Here is a 17665-nt window from a genome sequence, read left to right on the forward strand (position 1 = left end):
TCAACAGATCCAAATTAGAATGTAACATTTGGTGTTAAAGAACAAACTGTTGTGTGACAAATCTCGTTCGAACCCATAAAAAAGTAATCAAAACTGCATCCGTATGTCCATATACATTTAGATAAAGTATCATGTAATCCATATCAAGCACAATTCAGGGCTACATAATGAATTAGTGTTCACTTTGATGAGATAGGTTTAAATTTGTAATTTTCACCTTCATACAATTTATACTGTGACGTATGATGCTTTTCACCAAACCTATGTACCTTGTAAAATTTCATCCCTCTGGGGAAAAATAGGTTGTTATAGTTCCACTAGATCACCCTTGATTCCTCCAATAAAATCTGATGGCATTATCGGCTTGACAGGGCACTTGTGTGGTTGCCTGACTATATAAATCTCATCTTTAGCACTGGCATAAAGATCCTGGTTCCGGTGCCACGTCCATAGAGCATGAGTCTCGTTCTTCACCTGCATTTGGCAAATGATGCAAGTGCAAAAGATTCAGTGAAAAAACAGTAACCAGTTTGAAACATGGTTGATACTGAAGGTATCATGTATGCAATTAACAAAGAAAAGAATGGTCTACCTCTAGGATCCCATGTCCAAAGCTACTTTCTCTATAAGCGCTGTAATCGGGCTGACGATCCCAGCAAAACTTGCCTGCAGCAGGGCCAGAGGTGAAATTGAATGCACAGAATCCACCCATATGCACATCATATGTTGTCGATGGCTCTGGGCATCCATCAGGATCATCTGCATGCCTAACTGCCATTTTTTCTCGGTTGCCCCCATCACCCACTGTGATATAGACTGGACCACACGGATCCAGCAAATAGTTGTACACACGGTTTGATCGTTCATATGCATGAACCTGAATATTGGGGAATGAAGATCATTGATGATCAGATAGTTCAGAATTCAATGCAAACGTACTAATAATTTGTCATTTCAAGAAGAATGATACTGATGAAGCTCACTTCACCTTGTGTTCAAAGAAGCTGATACAATTTCGAAGCCAATTTTTTAAGATTTTATACAACAATTGTATATAATTAAGTTCATTTTTCATTCAACTCCTTTCTTTAGAATGAAAAACAGCAAAGAGGTCATCATGGAAATAATGCAATTTAAGAAAAAGACAACAGTCTTACATGGCCATTGAATACGATGTCAACACCATACGAGTAAAGTAACTCCTCCATTTCCACTCTCATACACTCAGCTTCCCTGTAATGGGCTTTGTAGGAACTGTACCAAGGCGGATGCCAAGTTGCTATCAGCCATGGAGTTACTGTTCGGTCGACCCTTTCCAGGTCTCTTTCCAACCACTTGTATTGTTCACCTGAAATAGACCAACTTACCTTAGGGGATTGCTATGATGGAGAGAGTTGTAAAGGGCCGACTACTTTGGAAAATGCTATAGTGAGTTTAACCCTTATACATGAAAACAATTTTAAGATTATACAAAATCTTCCAATTTTGATTCATAGAATGAAATCGGCAAGGAATGAAATAGTGAGAATGGAATAGGAATGTGCATTCTTATTTTTGGAGTGGAATAAAGTATGAATAATATAAGGATATGAATCTTAAAATTTGGTTCATGGAAATGTGGAATGAAATGAATTTTCTTAGTTGCCACGCCTCGACTGCTCAGTGAGGATCTTCGTCCAGCACATCATCTAGTATTATCTCTATAAGCAATAATGTCAGACTCTTCTTCCAAGTGTTAGTTTCTTTCAGCACTTCTGCTTCAATGTGTTGCAATCAGGAGATAGGCGATTACGCAGAAGAAATAATCCCTCTTCCTGCTTCATCTCTTGGTTCCCCTTCTCTCTCATGGTTTGGTAGTTGAATTCCTCCCTGATCATGTTCACCCGGATAAGTGTAACTTCCAGTTCTGGACTAACAAATTCTTCTCCCAGCATCTACTATTTGTTTCCTTCTCCCTCATCTGTTCCTCAATTTCTTTCTTCTCTCTTTCTATGCTTACTGCCTTATTGTCTAGCTCTCCAAGTCCAGATCTCCACATGGTTCCATCTCCTTAGCAGCCAAGCACCAACTCCTTTCATCACATGCTTCTTCCTACAGAATCCAACAATTTCCTCTGATTCTGACATATTCTTCCTACTCTTCTTTGTTTGATTAATCTTCCTGCCGCTAAATACCTGAACAATTTCTTCTCTTTGCTCGATTCCAAAGAAAATTTTCTACTCTTGGCTTGCTATATCCAGCAGAGGTTGAGTTGTGATGTCCATCATTCCTATAAAATCTGAGTGATTTCCTTTTTCTTCATTCTTTTTCGGGTTTTTGTATGTACATTTTAGGGAGAAGCCCACTCGAGAACTTGTTCTTGAGACCTCTCTCATTGTCCTCTCTGTCACTGTGTTGATCTAAAACTAAGGAATTGTTGCTCGCATTCTCCAATAACTATTTACAAATCTTTACTAAGTTGTATTTTCATTTTTATGTTCATAACTTAGTTTATGACAACTTGCTAGTCTATGTAACAAGTTGGAGCATAAATATCTTAGGTTTATGATTAACTCTAGAGCTCTCAAAATATGCAATTGTCTTCTTATGAATCCAACAGGCAATACATGTTTACCTTCCTCAAATTCTACTCAAACATCACTGGCATCCAATTTTCAGTTTCAATTTTAACTGACCTTGTAGAGTAAGCCAGACAACTCAGTATCTAAAACCTAGAGTCTACACTGAGTTGTCTAAGATAAATGGAAATGCAGGTGATTTCCTTTTTTGACCTTGAAACATCAATTGCCACCCTTAGTGACTTTCTCATAACCACAAATACATGTACTATTCTTAGTTCATGTTGGCCTACATATATTGTTGCTGCAAACCAGATGCCAACAATATATTGTAACTCAACCACTTAACATACTTCTATATGCATAACACCTTCATACTTTCATTCCTTCAATTGAAGTTTGAGGTAGGCAAATTTCAAAAATCCCTGCTCCAGTAAAAGAGATTTATATTGTTCAGAAATTAGAATCCACACAACTCTGAATGATTGTGACAACTAAAGAAGAAGTATAACAGTTATTTACAGTTACAAATCAGAAAATTTTGTGTGCATTTCAAGATTGAAGACATTGATCCTTCACTTGAATGACAGGCAGCTTCATATGAATATCAAAATTGGAACCAAACTACAAGCATCAGGAGTGAGTGAGAGGAAGACTAAACTGACCTGATTTGTAATAGGAAATATAGGCTCCGAGCATAATAAAGTGTATTCCCCCAGCATTGAAAGAATAGTATAATGTAGAAAATGATTCACTTTCTTCAGATGGAAATGCAAATCTTGAGCTGTAAGATACGAATGTCTTATTTTCAGCCTGTGGTTCTATCTCATGGTTTCCTTCAATCACCATAATTGGAATTTCTGAAATCACAGGCTCCATGTATCTATAAAGGGATTATAAAAAACATCATTCCATCGGTGGCAGCTATTTGGAATTCAAAATATTCATAAATGGATAAGTTTCCCGATACTAGTATTCTTAGCAAAGATAAGACAGATATTCAAAGAATTGTTAGCACGCTTACAAACCTTCCCCAGTAATCCCACCGAGGTTGGAAGGTCTCATGTACTGGAGTTGTTGGAAATGAACAGCAATAACAATCTGCTCCTGTCCCATTTGTCAAATATAAATTTGCATAAGTAGCATCCCCTAGCAAAAGAATAAGATCTGGCATGTTGCCCATCATATGGTCCACAGTGGATGTACTATTGTACGTAAGACCCAAATCTCCAACTACAGCTATCGATTTTGGGTAGTTATCAGGTCCCGAAGCAGGCATGGTGTGGAAAGAATGGATGGTACTCATAGCTGGTATCGATGGGTCTCCACATTGGTAGTAGTATTTTATCCCCGGTCTCAGATCTGCAAAGGAATCATTTAGCAGCATAATTAACTAAATATGCAACAATGATAAAAGCATTTTTAAAGGTACTGGAACAGTACATTGTGTCATCAGCTCCAATAAGAATATCAGATCCAAATTTTTAATTACTACTTAAGCGCTTTCTTTTGAACTATTAGTCCCAGTGGTGAATACATGTGTATAATTCTACTAAATACATAAAAGTAGGAAATATAATCTAAGAAAAGAATAGTACATGATCAATATCTAACACACCTAACCTAATATCACACACACAAAAAAGGACAGAAGCTGTAAGCCTCCTGTTACCATATAAAACCTCACCAAATTAAATGCTGTGGTGAATGATTTGCAAGAACCTGCATGAACTGGTCAATCCACATAAATAAATAAGTTCTGCAAGCATACCATTTAGTAGAACATGATGTATAATCCCAGAAGTGTAATTTTGCAGGCCTTCAAATGGATAAAATTGATTATAAATGAGTGAATATCCTGTAGCTTCAGAAGTCAAAATTTCCTTTGAAATCCCATAATTGACCACACTTGCTACACTTGTAGGGTCTAATGGCTCAATGTCATTGCCAATTTGAAACTCACCTGCATGTTGACATGAACATTTAAACTACAGCAAGAATCAAATTACAGCAGAAAACAAAAAAATTCCAGTACTCAAAAAAAGAAAGATCTATACTTTGAATCAAAGGGTTCCATGCATGCGAAAAATTAACGTCAGTTATTATTTTTTTTACAAAATCTTACAATGTGAAAGATATCTCAAAAGTAGAAGTAAGAACGGAACTCAAATATTTCTCTGTTGTACAAAGCTGTCACTCACCTAACTCAAAAAGAACTAAGTCCATATGCCTGCATCAAACTCAAAAAAAAAAGAAAAAAAGACCAAACACAAGAAAACTTCATTTGATGTTAATTTGGCAAACATGAATTTTTCTTAAACTGACTAGAATCGTTTGTGCATGGATATCTTTTATTCAAAGCCAATTGATTTCTCTGAACTTTAAGAATTTTCCTTCCAGTGGTGGTTTTTTTCCAAAATGATCATGATTGAGAATTTGGAAACCAGTTGCTTCTCAAAGGGATTCTGTTGACAATATTATAACATGGTTTCTGAATTGCAGATTGCTGGATTGCCTCATAAGACTTGGATGTCCTTAGTACAAGCCTAGGTATGTAGATTTGATTGGAATATAATCAATGTGTCTTCAACAAGCATCATCTCACAATTAATTATTTTTTTCTGGAATAGCAACAAAATGGCAACAACAGAGGATTAGGTGCATGAACATACACACACTTATCTTTTCTGAAATGTAAAGGTGATGCTCTGGAATGTTTCATTTATAATCCTTCTGATGATTCCTCTTTGATTTTCATCAGTTTATGCATGCATTGAGTTACGCAAAACTTGAACTATCTTATTTTCTTTATGTTCTCTGTTACGCTCGGATTGACTTCTAGCTATAGAATTCTGTTCTTATTTATAGCCGTTCTTCACCACTATAGTTACTTAATTCGTCATTTCGTTCTCAATAAACAAAATTTCATGTTGTGCGTCCTCTCCCTTATTCCTTCTGCTGTTTGTGCAAGTTTACTCTAGTATACCCATGCAAAGAAGGAGGAAAAAACTACAAATTGAACTGGCATTTTTGCATCCAAATAAAAAAAAGGGGGAAAGCACTCCTATTTTAAAGTAACTTGGTCAAAGGTAAGAATAATAATAAAATTCAACCAAAACGAGACAATGTTTAACAAGAGAAAGAGAGGCGACAGTCCTAAATTACTCGAGAACGCGGAGAAAGCGAGACGAAACTCAATAGTCCTAAACCATACAGTAACACGGAGCACAAACCCGTAATCCACGAAATCCAGACGGAATCCTCAGTGGCCGATAGCGAGACGGAGATCTGCTCAGGCTCCCACCCTGTCACCCTCCTCTGCACCCGGGGGTCGGAGTCCGGCAAGTCGACGGCGTTCCTTGGTGTCGCCCTGCCGTAGATCGGGACGGTCACGGGGACGAACGGACCATCCAATGTGGTCGGGATCCTCCGGCCGCCATCCGCGAGGGCTGTCCACGCTGGAAGCGACAACGCCAGAAAGAGGAGGAGGGGAGCCGGGAGATCCATTGCCCTGCTTCGCTTGGGAGTTAGGGTTTGGTTGAGGATGGAGCGATCGAGGAGAGCACGGAGGAAAGGTGGAAAAGAGAAAGGCGGGGGAAGAGAGAGAGAGAGAGAGAGAGAGAGAGAAGCGTTGCGTCTCCGCGGCATCTGTCCATTTTTGGAATATAAATCAACCGCCATAGTCGTTCTTCTCAGGAGAAGTGAATCGACATTATTTATAAAAATAAAATATTTATAAAATATATCATGAAAATAGAAAAAATTCTATAAAAATATCATTAAAAGTACGAGTGAAATAAAATAGCCTTCTAAAATGCATCTATTTATTTAAATTTAAATTTTAATCTAAAATGATAATATAACAACCACTGTTATAAAATTGTATTCAAAAACTGTTGTAATAAAATCTGTAAATAAAAATGAAAACTTAGTTATCAAGCCGTCTTAGCTCAGCCGGTAGAGCGCATGGCTTTTAACCATGTGGTCGTGGGTTCGATTCCCACAGACGGCGGAATTGTTTTATTTTATTATTATGTTTCTCTAATTTTGATTTTGTCATCTCTTCCTTGCATTTTCTTCATTATCAATAATATAAAAAGATAATAATATTAATATAAAATTGCCACTCTTCGTATTAGGACAGTCTAAAAAGATTTATTGTACTAAACATTCCTAAAAAGGGTGCAATCTTTTTTCCCCTTTATTTCTGATTATAGATTGAGCCTTAGACAACAAAATTATTATAATTGCTATTTATTTAAATATTCTATTGAGCCTTAGACAATCAAAATTATTATAATTACTATTTATTTAAATATTCTATTTGTTTACAATAGTAGAAAATTTAGAATTTTAATATTCTATTTGTTTACAGTATAGCAAACTCCATAATCCACTGTCTCATTTGAGAACGTTGACGAGAACTGAAGAGGTTTTCTTCCACAATATAGTTACTAACGAAGTTTTTAAGCTCAGCAGAGAGAATTTCTTTTGTAGATGTGATCGATTCTGTCAATAAAAATAATAAATATCAAAAGACTCATCGGGAGTTATTTGATGAATCCCTCTAAAAAAGATGAATTAGCGGAGAATCAAATTAGCTTTAGAGATAAAGAAGAGAGTATCAGATAGACGAGATAATATAGAATCATTTAGCTCTTGATATTGACATCATTACCATATATAAGAGGAGAAGAATGATAAAAAATTATATTATATTATCTTCATGCACATCATTTACAATTAATGTCATTGTTATTGCTACATCGAATTGGCTTTCGTACATAGAGCGCAACCCATTTGAACTTGAGGTACTCGGATGATCAGCACTTTGGTGCTTTATACGGCAACCTACTTGACATTTGGCAGACGATACTTGATAGTCGATAGATGAGTGAGATGGACACTTAGTGCTTGGTCACTCAAGAGTTTGACACAGGTGCTTGGGCACTCGAAATACTCAATCACTTGGGCTAGGGCTCTGCAAAAAATACTCAATCACTTGGGCTAGGGCTCATGAATTTTAGGTTATTCGATTACTACATCGAATAACCTAAATTTTTATTTTTTTTAAATTTTATTATTTGTATATCTCATTTTAGTTGATATTATTTAGATTTAACCATTTCAAATGTGTTTTTTTTTTTTGCATATCTTATGAGTCAATGAAAAACTCTAATAACTATATATATTAGTGATAATAAACCTCCCGTAGAATTTAAAGGTAAAAACAATCTTATTAATCCACAATATAAATGTTTCTAATTATATATAATAGAAACAGCAAAATCACATAACAAACTATTATCAAGAATTTCGTTACTTTTAAATAAAATTAAAAACAAAAGGAAAAAGGTTCACGCCCGGTGGGACTCGAACCCACAATCGCCTGATTAGAAGTCAGACGCCTTATCCATTAGGCCACGGGCGCTCTTGGTGCGTATAAAATAATATATATGTTTAATTATACTGACTTAAGCCGTGTATCAATACCATACGAGCATCCTATCATCAATATATAATATATATTCAAATTTATGTTAGTTGGTTACGACGCAACAGAGTTGTAAAAAAAGACAAGGGTTCAAGAAGCCAAGTAATATCCTCCTGTAGTTTCTCGATATAAAAAATAAATTCAGAAGAAAAGAATATATAAAAAATAAATTCTAAAGTTTCATAAATAAAAATAATATATATTTGTTTATTTTTAGGCTAAAAGTTCCATTTGGATATTTATTAAAAATAGAGGCCTTTATTGAAAAGTTCAAGCTGGACGATCCAGCCGTGGTTTCCTCAATTGCTCTAGAGCTGTCCGTTCTCAAACAGCACACAGCATCATCACCGAATGAAAACGCAGCATACTTTTTTATTTTATCGAAATGCACTTCTTGTGGGGAGTCGGCACCTCGATCTCCCACGCCGCCGTCTGTCAAGGAGCGCGAACTCTGTCACGGCGATGACGGCGAGCAGAGCTTAGGGTTCACGGCCACCGAAGCTCCGGGATACGCTGGGGGGAGACGATAAAGAATGGGCAAGAAGGGCGTGCCCGAGTGGCTCAATAGCTCGCTTTGGTCCTCGTCGACCTCTTCCTCCGCCGCTACCGTGGCTGCCGCTGCCGCTTCACATCCCGCCGATCGCGTACCCCGATCGTTGCCCCCTCCGAAGCCCGAACCACCTGTGCAAGCTGTGATCCCTGAGCCTCTGCCTCCCCCTCGCCCTGCTCCGCCGCCGCCGCCACCGCCGCGGGAGGCCCCGAGGCTCTCATCCGGAACCCTTTCGGGCGATCCGAACCCTTCGAGGTTGTCGGAGGAGGACGTCTCTCGCCAGTCCCAGCTCTTATCGGAAGTATACACGCATTTTTCTCCCTATTGCTCGATGCTTCTGTTGCAATTTTGCTATGGTTATGGTTTACTTACTGGAGTTAAAATGCGTGCTCAGCTATCGAAGAAGGTAATAAATATTGAGGAACTACGAAAGTTGGCCTCGCAGGGCATTCCGGATGGAGCTGGAATTCGATCTACTATATGGAAGGTTCCTACAAACTCATTTTCGTTTACAATTTGGTCTATATTATCGTGAATTAGATTAGTCGTTTTATTTAATTCTACCTGTAATTGGATATTTTTTCCCCTAAAAAAAATTCTCCATTCGCTAGTTGTTAATGAGAAAACAAATGTTAAGACTATGCTACTCCTTTCAATATGATATAAAATACCGATCCGTTTCATGAAAATCTCTTCATAAGTTTAGCAGGTGACGGATTATGAACAGATTAAACATCTTCATTTTCTTTGTCTGAACTATGGAGCTAGAAAATAACACTTTTTTTTCTTTTATGTTGCACAGCTCCTCCTAGGTTATTTGCCTAGAAACCGAGAATTGTGGGGTCAAGAATTAGACAGGAAGCGGGTTCAATACAATGATTTTAGGGAAGAGTTTTTGGTGAATCCGGTAGGCATCTTCTATTTATGATTTCTATATGGCTGTGAAAGTTAATGGTCCAACACAATTAAGAGTTATACTAGTTAAATCTGATTTTACCTCTTGAATGAGTGGCCGACCAAGATACAAAAGGAATTTTGAGTGTTATTGATATGGTCCTTTTTTCCCTCTCCATTGGTGGAAATTTTGAAAGTTTTTCTTGCTAGTCAGTCAGAAGTGGCACGGAGAATGGAGGAATCTTGTGGCCAGAAAAATGAAGAGTTGGGAAGTGGAGACCATGGCTTTCTAACGAGATCTGGAATCACACATGATGAGCATCCTTTGAGCCTTGGGAAAACTAGTGTGTGGAATCAGTTTTTCCAGGTAAAGCTTCTGAACTTGACAAGACTATTCTTTTCATCATGCTTAAGCTACTACTTTATACCTTCATTTCCATCTCATCACCTTGCACAATTAGAAAATGTGGATGACTATGAGGGATATTTTAGCTTAATAGAGTTGAAGTTATTAACAGCTGCTGATGAAGTTTTCATGCATTGAATCACTGACAACTAGCTTTCATTTTGTTGTATACACTGAATCACGACATAAATATTGCCTATATCATAAATTTGATGCTTATATTTAGTAGGCAACTTTGAGCAAAGTACATACTGTTGCAAAATTATTTGATTGTTATGCCAAATAAGAACCAGAGAAGCTGGGTTAAAGAAACCTTAAATAGTTGGAGGGAAGTATTTCTCCTAAAAGTAGTAATGTGGTTTCAATAAATTGATGACCTCAATCCTAACTCAAGTGGTGTTTTTCTGGAGTATTTTTATGGTACAATATAGAGTTGCCTCCTAATGATTGTGGCATGGGGTTTCAATAAATTGACTGCAAATGAGATGTTAGAATTTGTCCTTATAAGATAATTTAGTTTATCAACTAATCTTCTGTACTTGTATGGATTAGATAATGCCTTTCCTTATCTTGGTACCAATTTGACATTCATGCCAGTGCCAATTGGAATGGTTCGTAGCATACCAACTTCCACAAGCATAGCAAACACATAATTCAATTGAGAAATGTGTCTCCTCTTAAACAAGCAACTTTTACATCAAAGAAGTATTTTGGTTGTGTGATCCCAATGGAATCATCACTTTGTGATACTAATATTGTCTAGATAAATAATATGTAGGATAATTTGATTTATCTTAATTTATATAACTTGAATGGGTAAAATTAAGAACAAAACAATTTAAGTTTACCTTAATTTTGATCTGCTGAGCAATCCACTTCTGTTTTCTTCCTCTTTTGACTGATTATTTTCACCCTCAACTTCAATGATTCTGCATTCAAGGTTATTAAGCTTGGTTCTGTTTCCACCCCAATATTACTGGATTTTGGATTCTGCGCGAACATTTTCCTTCTCCACATGACCTTGTCTCCCACTTCTCTACCACTGAAATCATTCTTTCTTAGCTTAAGCAAAAACTGATCACATCAGATAAAACAGCCTATTTGTTCAAAATTCTTCTTGTATACCTCATTTGTAATGCTCTTGTAACATCATCATCATCATCATTATTGACCTTGTTTCTGCTTGAATTTCCACTTCAGAGGTGAGCAGAGCTCATATAATGTCCCTTGTCATTGCAATTTCTTTCCTTCCAGCTTCATCCCATCTTCTTCGTACTCACTTCTAGTGGGTATGAATTCCTTTAAGTCGTCAGCTAATTGCTCTCCGTGGCACCATTTGAGCTCCTTCAACATCTCAATCACTGTAATCCAAGAAGCATCTGCATCAGAAATCATCAAAAATTTTTGGCGAAAACTACCAACAAACATTAAGAAACAACCAAATCTAATGCAAAAGTTACTGCCATAGACGAGAAGCATGCAAAGGAGGAGTTCACCTTGAAAGCTTCAACTGTTTCCCTCTCCTCCAAACTCCTCGCAGGCTCCTGCAACTTGGCCATACTTCTGTCGCAAGTGGCTGCAGTTTCCTTCATGAAGCTGTCAATGGTCCTCATGGTGCATAGCTTAAGATCTAGGCCGATCTCCATTGTCATTGATCCCATCCCTGTTCCACACACCTAATCATGAGTTGTAGATGAAGTTCCTTGCACGGCCAATCCCATTCCTTAATCCCTAACCCTCTTGTGACTGCATCACACTGAATATCTACCCCAATTGCTGAGTAGGCAGTTGAGTGTAAAGCTTAGAGAGGAGGTGCTACGCCTCCATATCTACAAATACGACGTGCCAAACTGAGCAATCAGAATGGATGTTGACAATCTTGGGGAGAAACAATTCAAAACCAAAAAAGACTGACTCACCTCCTCTTCCCCCTCCCGTGAAGAACATTCTGAAAATCTTGAAGATCCAACAAGCAGATGCCGAATAGTGGTGGCAACAGGTGACAACAACAATGAAATCCAGGAGGAATAAAGTTATATTAAAAAATGCTACTGCTTCACCTTCAGTTAAATTGACCACACTTCTACAGAAAAATAAATGCCACCACTCATAGAATGTCAACTGTGTCGTTCAACAGCAAAGGCTTCTCGAACTCAGATTAATCCACTGATTGAGAAGCAGAGCAGAAAGTCAAAAAACCACCTGGGTAGCATGGTTGTGAAGCCTGAAGCAGCCACTGGCTTGAGAAGTAGAGGGGAAAAAAGTGACATGATACCTACATTTTGAACACTTAGGAAGCCCAGAAGCAACTTCATGGGTTTTAATAAAAAAATATAATATTCATATTGTAAACTTTATGCTTTACACCTTAGATTTTGTGGTATGTACAATTAGGTCCCTGATAGTCCTGTTGACCATCATCAATAAGTCTTATGAGACGGTAAAAATTTCTGCAAGAAACAAGTTGGAGAATGGGAGCCTACATCCAAGAAATGCACCTTATCCCTGCCTGCTCATTTTCACCACATTAAGTGTGAACAATGTTTAATAGTGTGGTTTTTTCTTTTATTCTTAGCATAGCCTAATTTTTGTGCAAAGTCTTTCGCTGACACAAGGAAATATGCTCAGTGATAGGAAAAAAAAGTAGATGCAACCAATGTCTAAGGATCACGTATATTTTAAAAAATGATATTTACCTATGGCTAGAATGCCAGATTTGACTAATTTAACCTGTTTGTTTTTTTAAAAATTTTCTGGTGACACTAAAAACATTTAAAATCCTCTAAGTTTGATCTTTGTTTTTAAATCCAACTATTTATGAATTATGATACTTATTTTCAGATTGCTCAAATTCCTTGTAGACTAAAGAAGAAACAGAATGCATAATTTTCTCATGCAAAAAATGCATTTTTTTTCTTGTTAAGTTGCTGCTTGTTTACAGTATGATTATTATGATTTGCATGCGTCGTAATTATTAGAATGTTTGCATTCTGTTCATAGGAATTACCTCTGACTAGCTGTTTTTTCTTTTTTGGATCCTTGTTTCTATTTTGGGTGATGGTAAATGCAACTAATTCTAATACATGTGGACCACTTTAGGACGCAGAGATCATAGAGCAGATTGACAGAGATGTAAAGCGCACTCATCCTGACATGCAATTTTTTAATGGTGATTCTTCCTTTGCAGTGTCTAATCAGGCAAGTATCTGCTTAGACACTAGGCGACATCAAGTAGTTTTCTTAAGCTGGTTGCATTAACCAATCAGTTATCTTTGTTCCAGGAGGTCATGAGGCACATACTCATTATATTTGCAAAGCTGAATCCAGGAATAAGATATGTACAAGGGATGAATGAAATTTTAGCTCCTCTTTTTTATGTTTTCAAAAATGATCCAGAGCCAAATAATGCTGTATGGTTATGAAATTCCTGCTGTGTCATTATTGCAACTATACATTTAGTCATTATAAATCTGTTTGATTATCATATACCATTGATACTGGCAACAATGTCCACTTTCTGTCATGATTTGATATATGGGGTTGCTTTTATCCATGCTTTAAAATTATTTTCTTCTGACATCAATAAGTTTTCTGTCTTAGTGAGGCTTTTGTGGTCTATACACCAGAAACTATTTCACTAGTCATACTAAACTTTTTGAGTTATTTATTTTATATTGCTGGAATATTTATAGAGCTCGTATTGCATTAAGTTAGTTGTTGTCCATATTAGGCAAGTAATTGAGGTATCTTGCAGTGGTCAAGCCTCTGACAGTTTGCTTTTCAATTTTATAAATAGTAGTACTGATTCTAGGATATTGACAAATTCTGCTTGTTGAAACCTCTTCTGATGTTCATCCACTTCTCTACATTTTGGCACCAGTCTCCTAATAAACCTGAATGAGGTTGTCTAGGAAGGCACAGAATAAATCTTGCTTCTGAAAATCTATTAATTGTGGATCTGGGATTATTCTGAGTCGTCCATGCCCTTCTGCCTGGCTTGATATATCCATCTCTGTTACCTGTTTTCAGCAATTAGGATGTCATATTTAGATTGGTAAACTGCACTTGTAATTAATTGGTGTTCTGAAAGGAACCTTCACAAAATTGTATGAGACAGACACTAGCAATTGGTGCAGTGTCAAGTTAGTCTCACTGCAAATAAGAAGATTTGGTAGCATTCCCCAAGCTATCGTGTGGATTTTCCTGTATGATGGTGCTCTATAATTTAATGTGGCTAAGGAGAATGTTTCCTTGTCTTTATTTTTAAGGTAACTGTTTTTTTTTTTATCTTGCTCTTGCCAGAACCATTATTTGTGTTTCATTTGCTCTTATGATTGATTACTTATTTTTCAAATTGATGACTAATTGGTCATATAGAAAGTTATGAAGCAGTGCCATCATCTTTTTCTCACATAGACTATGTTGTGTCGCTTTCTATTTGGAAAAAAAATAGGTCTCTTTGTCTATTTGCCTTTTGGACATTGTGGGTCTGCATCTATTGAACGCATGTACCATAATTTACTGGATGCTGGAATTCTCTTTCAATTATTGCTCATAGACTATCTGCAACTAAATTACTATTAACAGATAAATTGTGCAAGTGATTTTTCATTCGATGATAAATATATGCTCTTTTCTTGAAGTCATTGGAATTCTTTCTTGATTATTGATGGACTCTTATGATTTACATTGTCCATCTTAACAGGAATATGCTGAAGCCGATGCTTTCTTTTGTTTTGTTGAGTTACTGAGTGGGTTCAGGGACAATTTCTGTCAAAAGCTTGACAATAGTGTAGTTGGAATTCGTTCTACAATCAGTAAACTGTCTGAGCTACTCAAGAAGCATGATGAAGAGCTTTGGCGTCATCTGGAAGTCACAACCAAGGTAAGAGTAGCTACTATAGTTACATTTTCTATCACCCATCTGCAGTTCTTGCAGAAGTGTCATTTCGGAAACTGCTTCCAAATATGTGCTTGATTCTTTTACTTGGTGTTGCATATTAAAGATCTGATTGATTCATGAATTTTGAAGGTCAATCCCCAGTTCTACGCTTTCAGATGGATTACACTGCTTTTAACACAGGAGTTCAACTTTGCTGACAGCCTTCACATTTGGGATACACTCTTAAGTGACCCTGAAGGTCCTCAGGTGCTGATATCTTTCCTCCATGGTAGTTAAATGATCCGTCAATATGTCCTTCACCAAAAGGTTACATGCATGAACAATGTCCATGATCACAGGAAACCCTACTAAGAATATGTTGTGCCATGCTGATACTCATCAGAAGACGTCTCTTGGCTGGGGATTTCACATCCAACCTTAAACTCTTGCAGAATTATCCATCAACAAACATCAGCCATCTTCTCTACGTTGCAAATAAACTTCGTGGATCGTCAGCTGGTTGAGTTCTGGTACGGGTCCTGTTCAGTTATTGCCATTTTCTCTTATCTGTAAATTGCTATAAATTGCTAGATCTGTTTTACAAAGCAAGTTTGAGCACAAGTACATTTCTGATTGTGCTTTCTTATTATTTTAGAGCGAGATGTTACATGCGATCTTTTATTGTGTTGAAATTGCCAAAAATTAGTGTGAACCATCAGTTGCAAAATTATTTCTTCTTGCTGTTAGTTCAAACAATGGTTTGTGCCATTAATCTGATACTACGTCTACATTTCAATCTTGCTTGCATTTACGAAAGAATTGATATTGAAGGATGGTGTTCTAATCAAACTAGGACCATGTTAAAGAAAGGTCCTAGACAAGTTCAATATTATTATCTAACTCTGATATAAATTATAATTTATATAAATTGTCCATAAATGAAAAAAAATTACATACTTTGTGGGCGAAGGATTCATCACTATGTCATCTATATTAAAAAAAAAAATTATACTCTTTTAAATTTTTTTGATTTGCCCCTTCTTTGATTAATTTGCATATTGGTCATTTTATATCGTCTAAGTGAGATAGTTATTAATCATTTAATACATATTTGTATTATCTTAAATATGAAATTTTTTATAATTTTAATATTCTCTTTTTTTATTCTATTTATTTTTGTATATTTGTACATCTATTTTAATATTCATATTTTTGTGATATTCATTTTCTACTTGTATCTTTATTTTATAGTTTAATATTTAATTATATATAATATAGTAAATTTAATTGTCATTTCGTAAAATTATTTTACTTTATGTTTTAATGGTATTTTACCATAGAACATTTGACATCTTTTACTTCTATCATCATTTTACTTCTATTGTATTATACGCTATCAATCTCTTTATGAATTATCTTTTCATGATATCAATTTAAATCTGAGTGGTTCCATGAAAGACGATGCCAACATCAACATCTATGCTAAAACATCCCTATCATTTTTACTCTCGACGTACTCTTGGTTCCATGAAAGACGAGACCAACACCAACATTGATGCTAAAACATCCCTATCATTTATACTGTACTCTCAATGTACTATTTCGGATATCGAGATATCATTTCAGATAATAAACATATCATTAATTCTTTGATGTCGACGCATTCGTCTCCGGGGCAATGGTGCAACGGTAGGACATCCGGATTGTAACTCAGGGACTCGCGGTTCGATCCCTAACTACGGCGTATTTGCAGGAATTTTTCTTCAAATGGGGAACGCAATCAAAGGATGCTGGACATCTGGATTGGCCGCCGTATGTGCTTCCCGATTTATCCTGGTGGTCAGTGGGAAACTTTGGGACCGGACCGACCACCCCCAGAAATGTTAGCTACTGGGATTATATTTTTTTTTTTTTGATGTCAACGCATTCTCTTTGGATAAATTTATCTCTTTCTTTAAAATAATATTGTTCCATTAAGATGTTTATGATTTATCAACGATCGCTTTTCAAGATTCAATGACCTACATCTAAAAATATGGACATTTCAAATTTTGAGCAGAAGGAGAAAATATTTCACAACTTGAGTTGAGTTGAATTGAAGAATGATTTAAATGAAAAGAGTGAGTTTATTTTTATAGGGATGAAAAATTACTTCGTTCAGATGAAGAATTTCTTCCAATAAATGAAAAGAAACAGGATTGGTTCATTTAAAATATTTTCAACTATTATTAATTGATTCAATTAATTAATAATTAAAATATACATTAATTAATTAAATTAATATTATAAATATGATTAATCAGATTATTAATCATTAAATTAATTTATTATAAATATCAGATATCAGAACTGTCAATTAATTAATCTTTATCAATTAATCAATATAACGAATTGATCAATTTGACAATTAAATTTCATAAATTAATTTTGAAATTTACAGATTGATATTCATACATATTCAAATTAGTATTTAATAATCTTCTCCATGAACTCAGCTGGTATGCGAGTCAAAAATTCTATTCGATCCTACTGAATCAACCTTTTATTAAATATTAATTTTTTGTTTACTCAAAAAATTAATTTATTAAATAATAATCTTATCCTTATTTAATTTATTGATCATCAAAGTCAATTTTTTAATCATATCTATTTTGTCTAAGAGTGGCTCCATGAACAACAGTTGTCTAAGAGCCAACGTTATCAACGTTGCACGTTCTTCGGACGGAATGTGATGTATCATTCTCTTTTTCTTCTTGAAAAGACGGAATGTGATGTATCATTCTCTTTTTCTTCTTGAAAAAAAATAATCCCAGTAGCCACATCTATGGGGTAATGGGTCCGGTCCCACGGAAGTTTCCCACCGACCACCAGGGTAAATCGG

General features: G+C 35.9%; 2 protein-coding genes and 2 non-coding genes across 4 annotated transcripts; 2 read left to right on the forward strand and 2 right to left on the reverse strand.

Annotated features, from left to right (window-relative positions):
- Nucleotides 1–182: 182 nt before the first annotated feature.
- LOC141820638 (purple acid phosphatase 15) lies at nucleotides 183–6071 on the reverse strand. The gene is made up of 7 exons (XM_074707995.1): nucleotides 5792–6071; nucleotides 4330–4521; nucleotides 3587–3920; nucleotides 3224–3441; nucleotides 1158–1348; nucleotides 593–877; nucleotides 183–474 (listed from the first exon to the last, which is right to left on the reverse strand). The coding sequence occupies exons 1-7, from the start codon at nucleotides 6063–6065 to the stop codon at nucleotides 307–309; spliced, it is 1662 nt and encodes a 553-aa protein (XP_074564096.1). The 5' UTR covers nucleotides 6066–6071; the 3' UTR covers nucleotides 183–306.
- Nucleotides 6072–6497: 426 nt separating this feature from the next.
- Nucleotides 6498–6570, forward strand: TRNAK-UUU (transfer RNA lysine (anticodon UUU)). The gene has a single exon. It is a non-coding gene; the product is annotated as a tRNA-Lys (tRNA).
- Nucleotides 6571–7916: 1346 nt separating this feature from the next.
- TRNAR-UCU (transfer RNA arginine (anticodon UCU)) lies at nucleotides 7917–7989 on the reverse strand. The gene has a single exon. It is a non-coding gene; the product is annotated as a tRNA-Arg (tRNA).
- A 479-nt stretch (nucleotides 7990–8468) lies between these two features.
- Nucleotides 8469–15521, forward strand: LOC141820680 (uncharacterized). Its single transcript, XM_074708043.1, has 9 exons — nucleotides 8469–8903; nucleotides 8997–9089; nucleotides 9405–9509; nucleotides 9711–9863; nucleotides 13002–13100; nucleotides 13184–13312; nucleotides 14608–14787; nucleotides 14935–15051; nucleotides 15144–15521. The coding sequence occupies exons 1-9, from the start codon at nucleotides 8586–8588 to the stop codon at nucleotides 15306–15308; spliced, it is 1359 nt and encodes a 452-aa protein (XP_074564144.1). The 5' UTR covers nucleotides 8469–8585; the 3' UTR covers nucleotides 15309–15521.
- Nucleotides 15522–17665: the final 2144 nt, after the last annotated feature.

This window comes from Curcuma longa, unplaced genomic scaffold (assembly GCF_044706935.1).
Source record: "Curcuma longa cultivar G26 ecotype Majalengka, Jawa Barat unplaced genomic scaffold, ITB_CL_G26_1.1 utg509_np1212_2302976_RagTag, whole genome shotgun sequence".
Lineage (NCBI taxonomy): Eukaryota > Viridiplantae > Streptophyta > Magnoliopsida > Zingiberales > Zingiberaceae > Curcuma > Curcuma longa.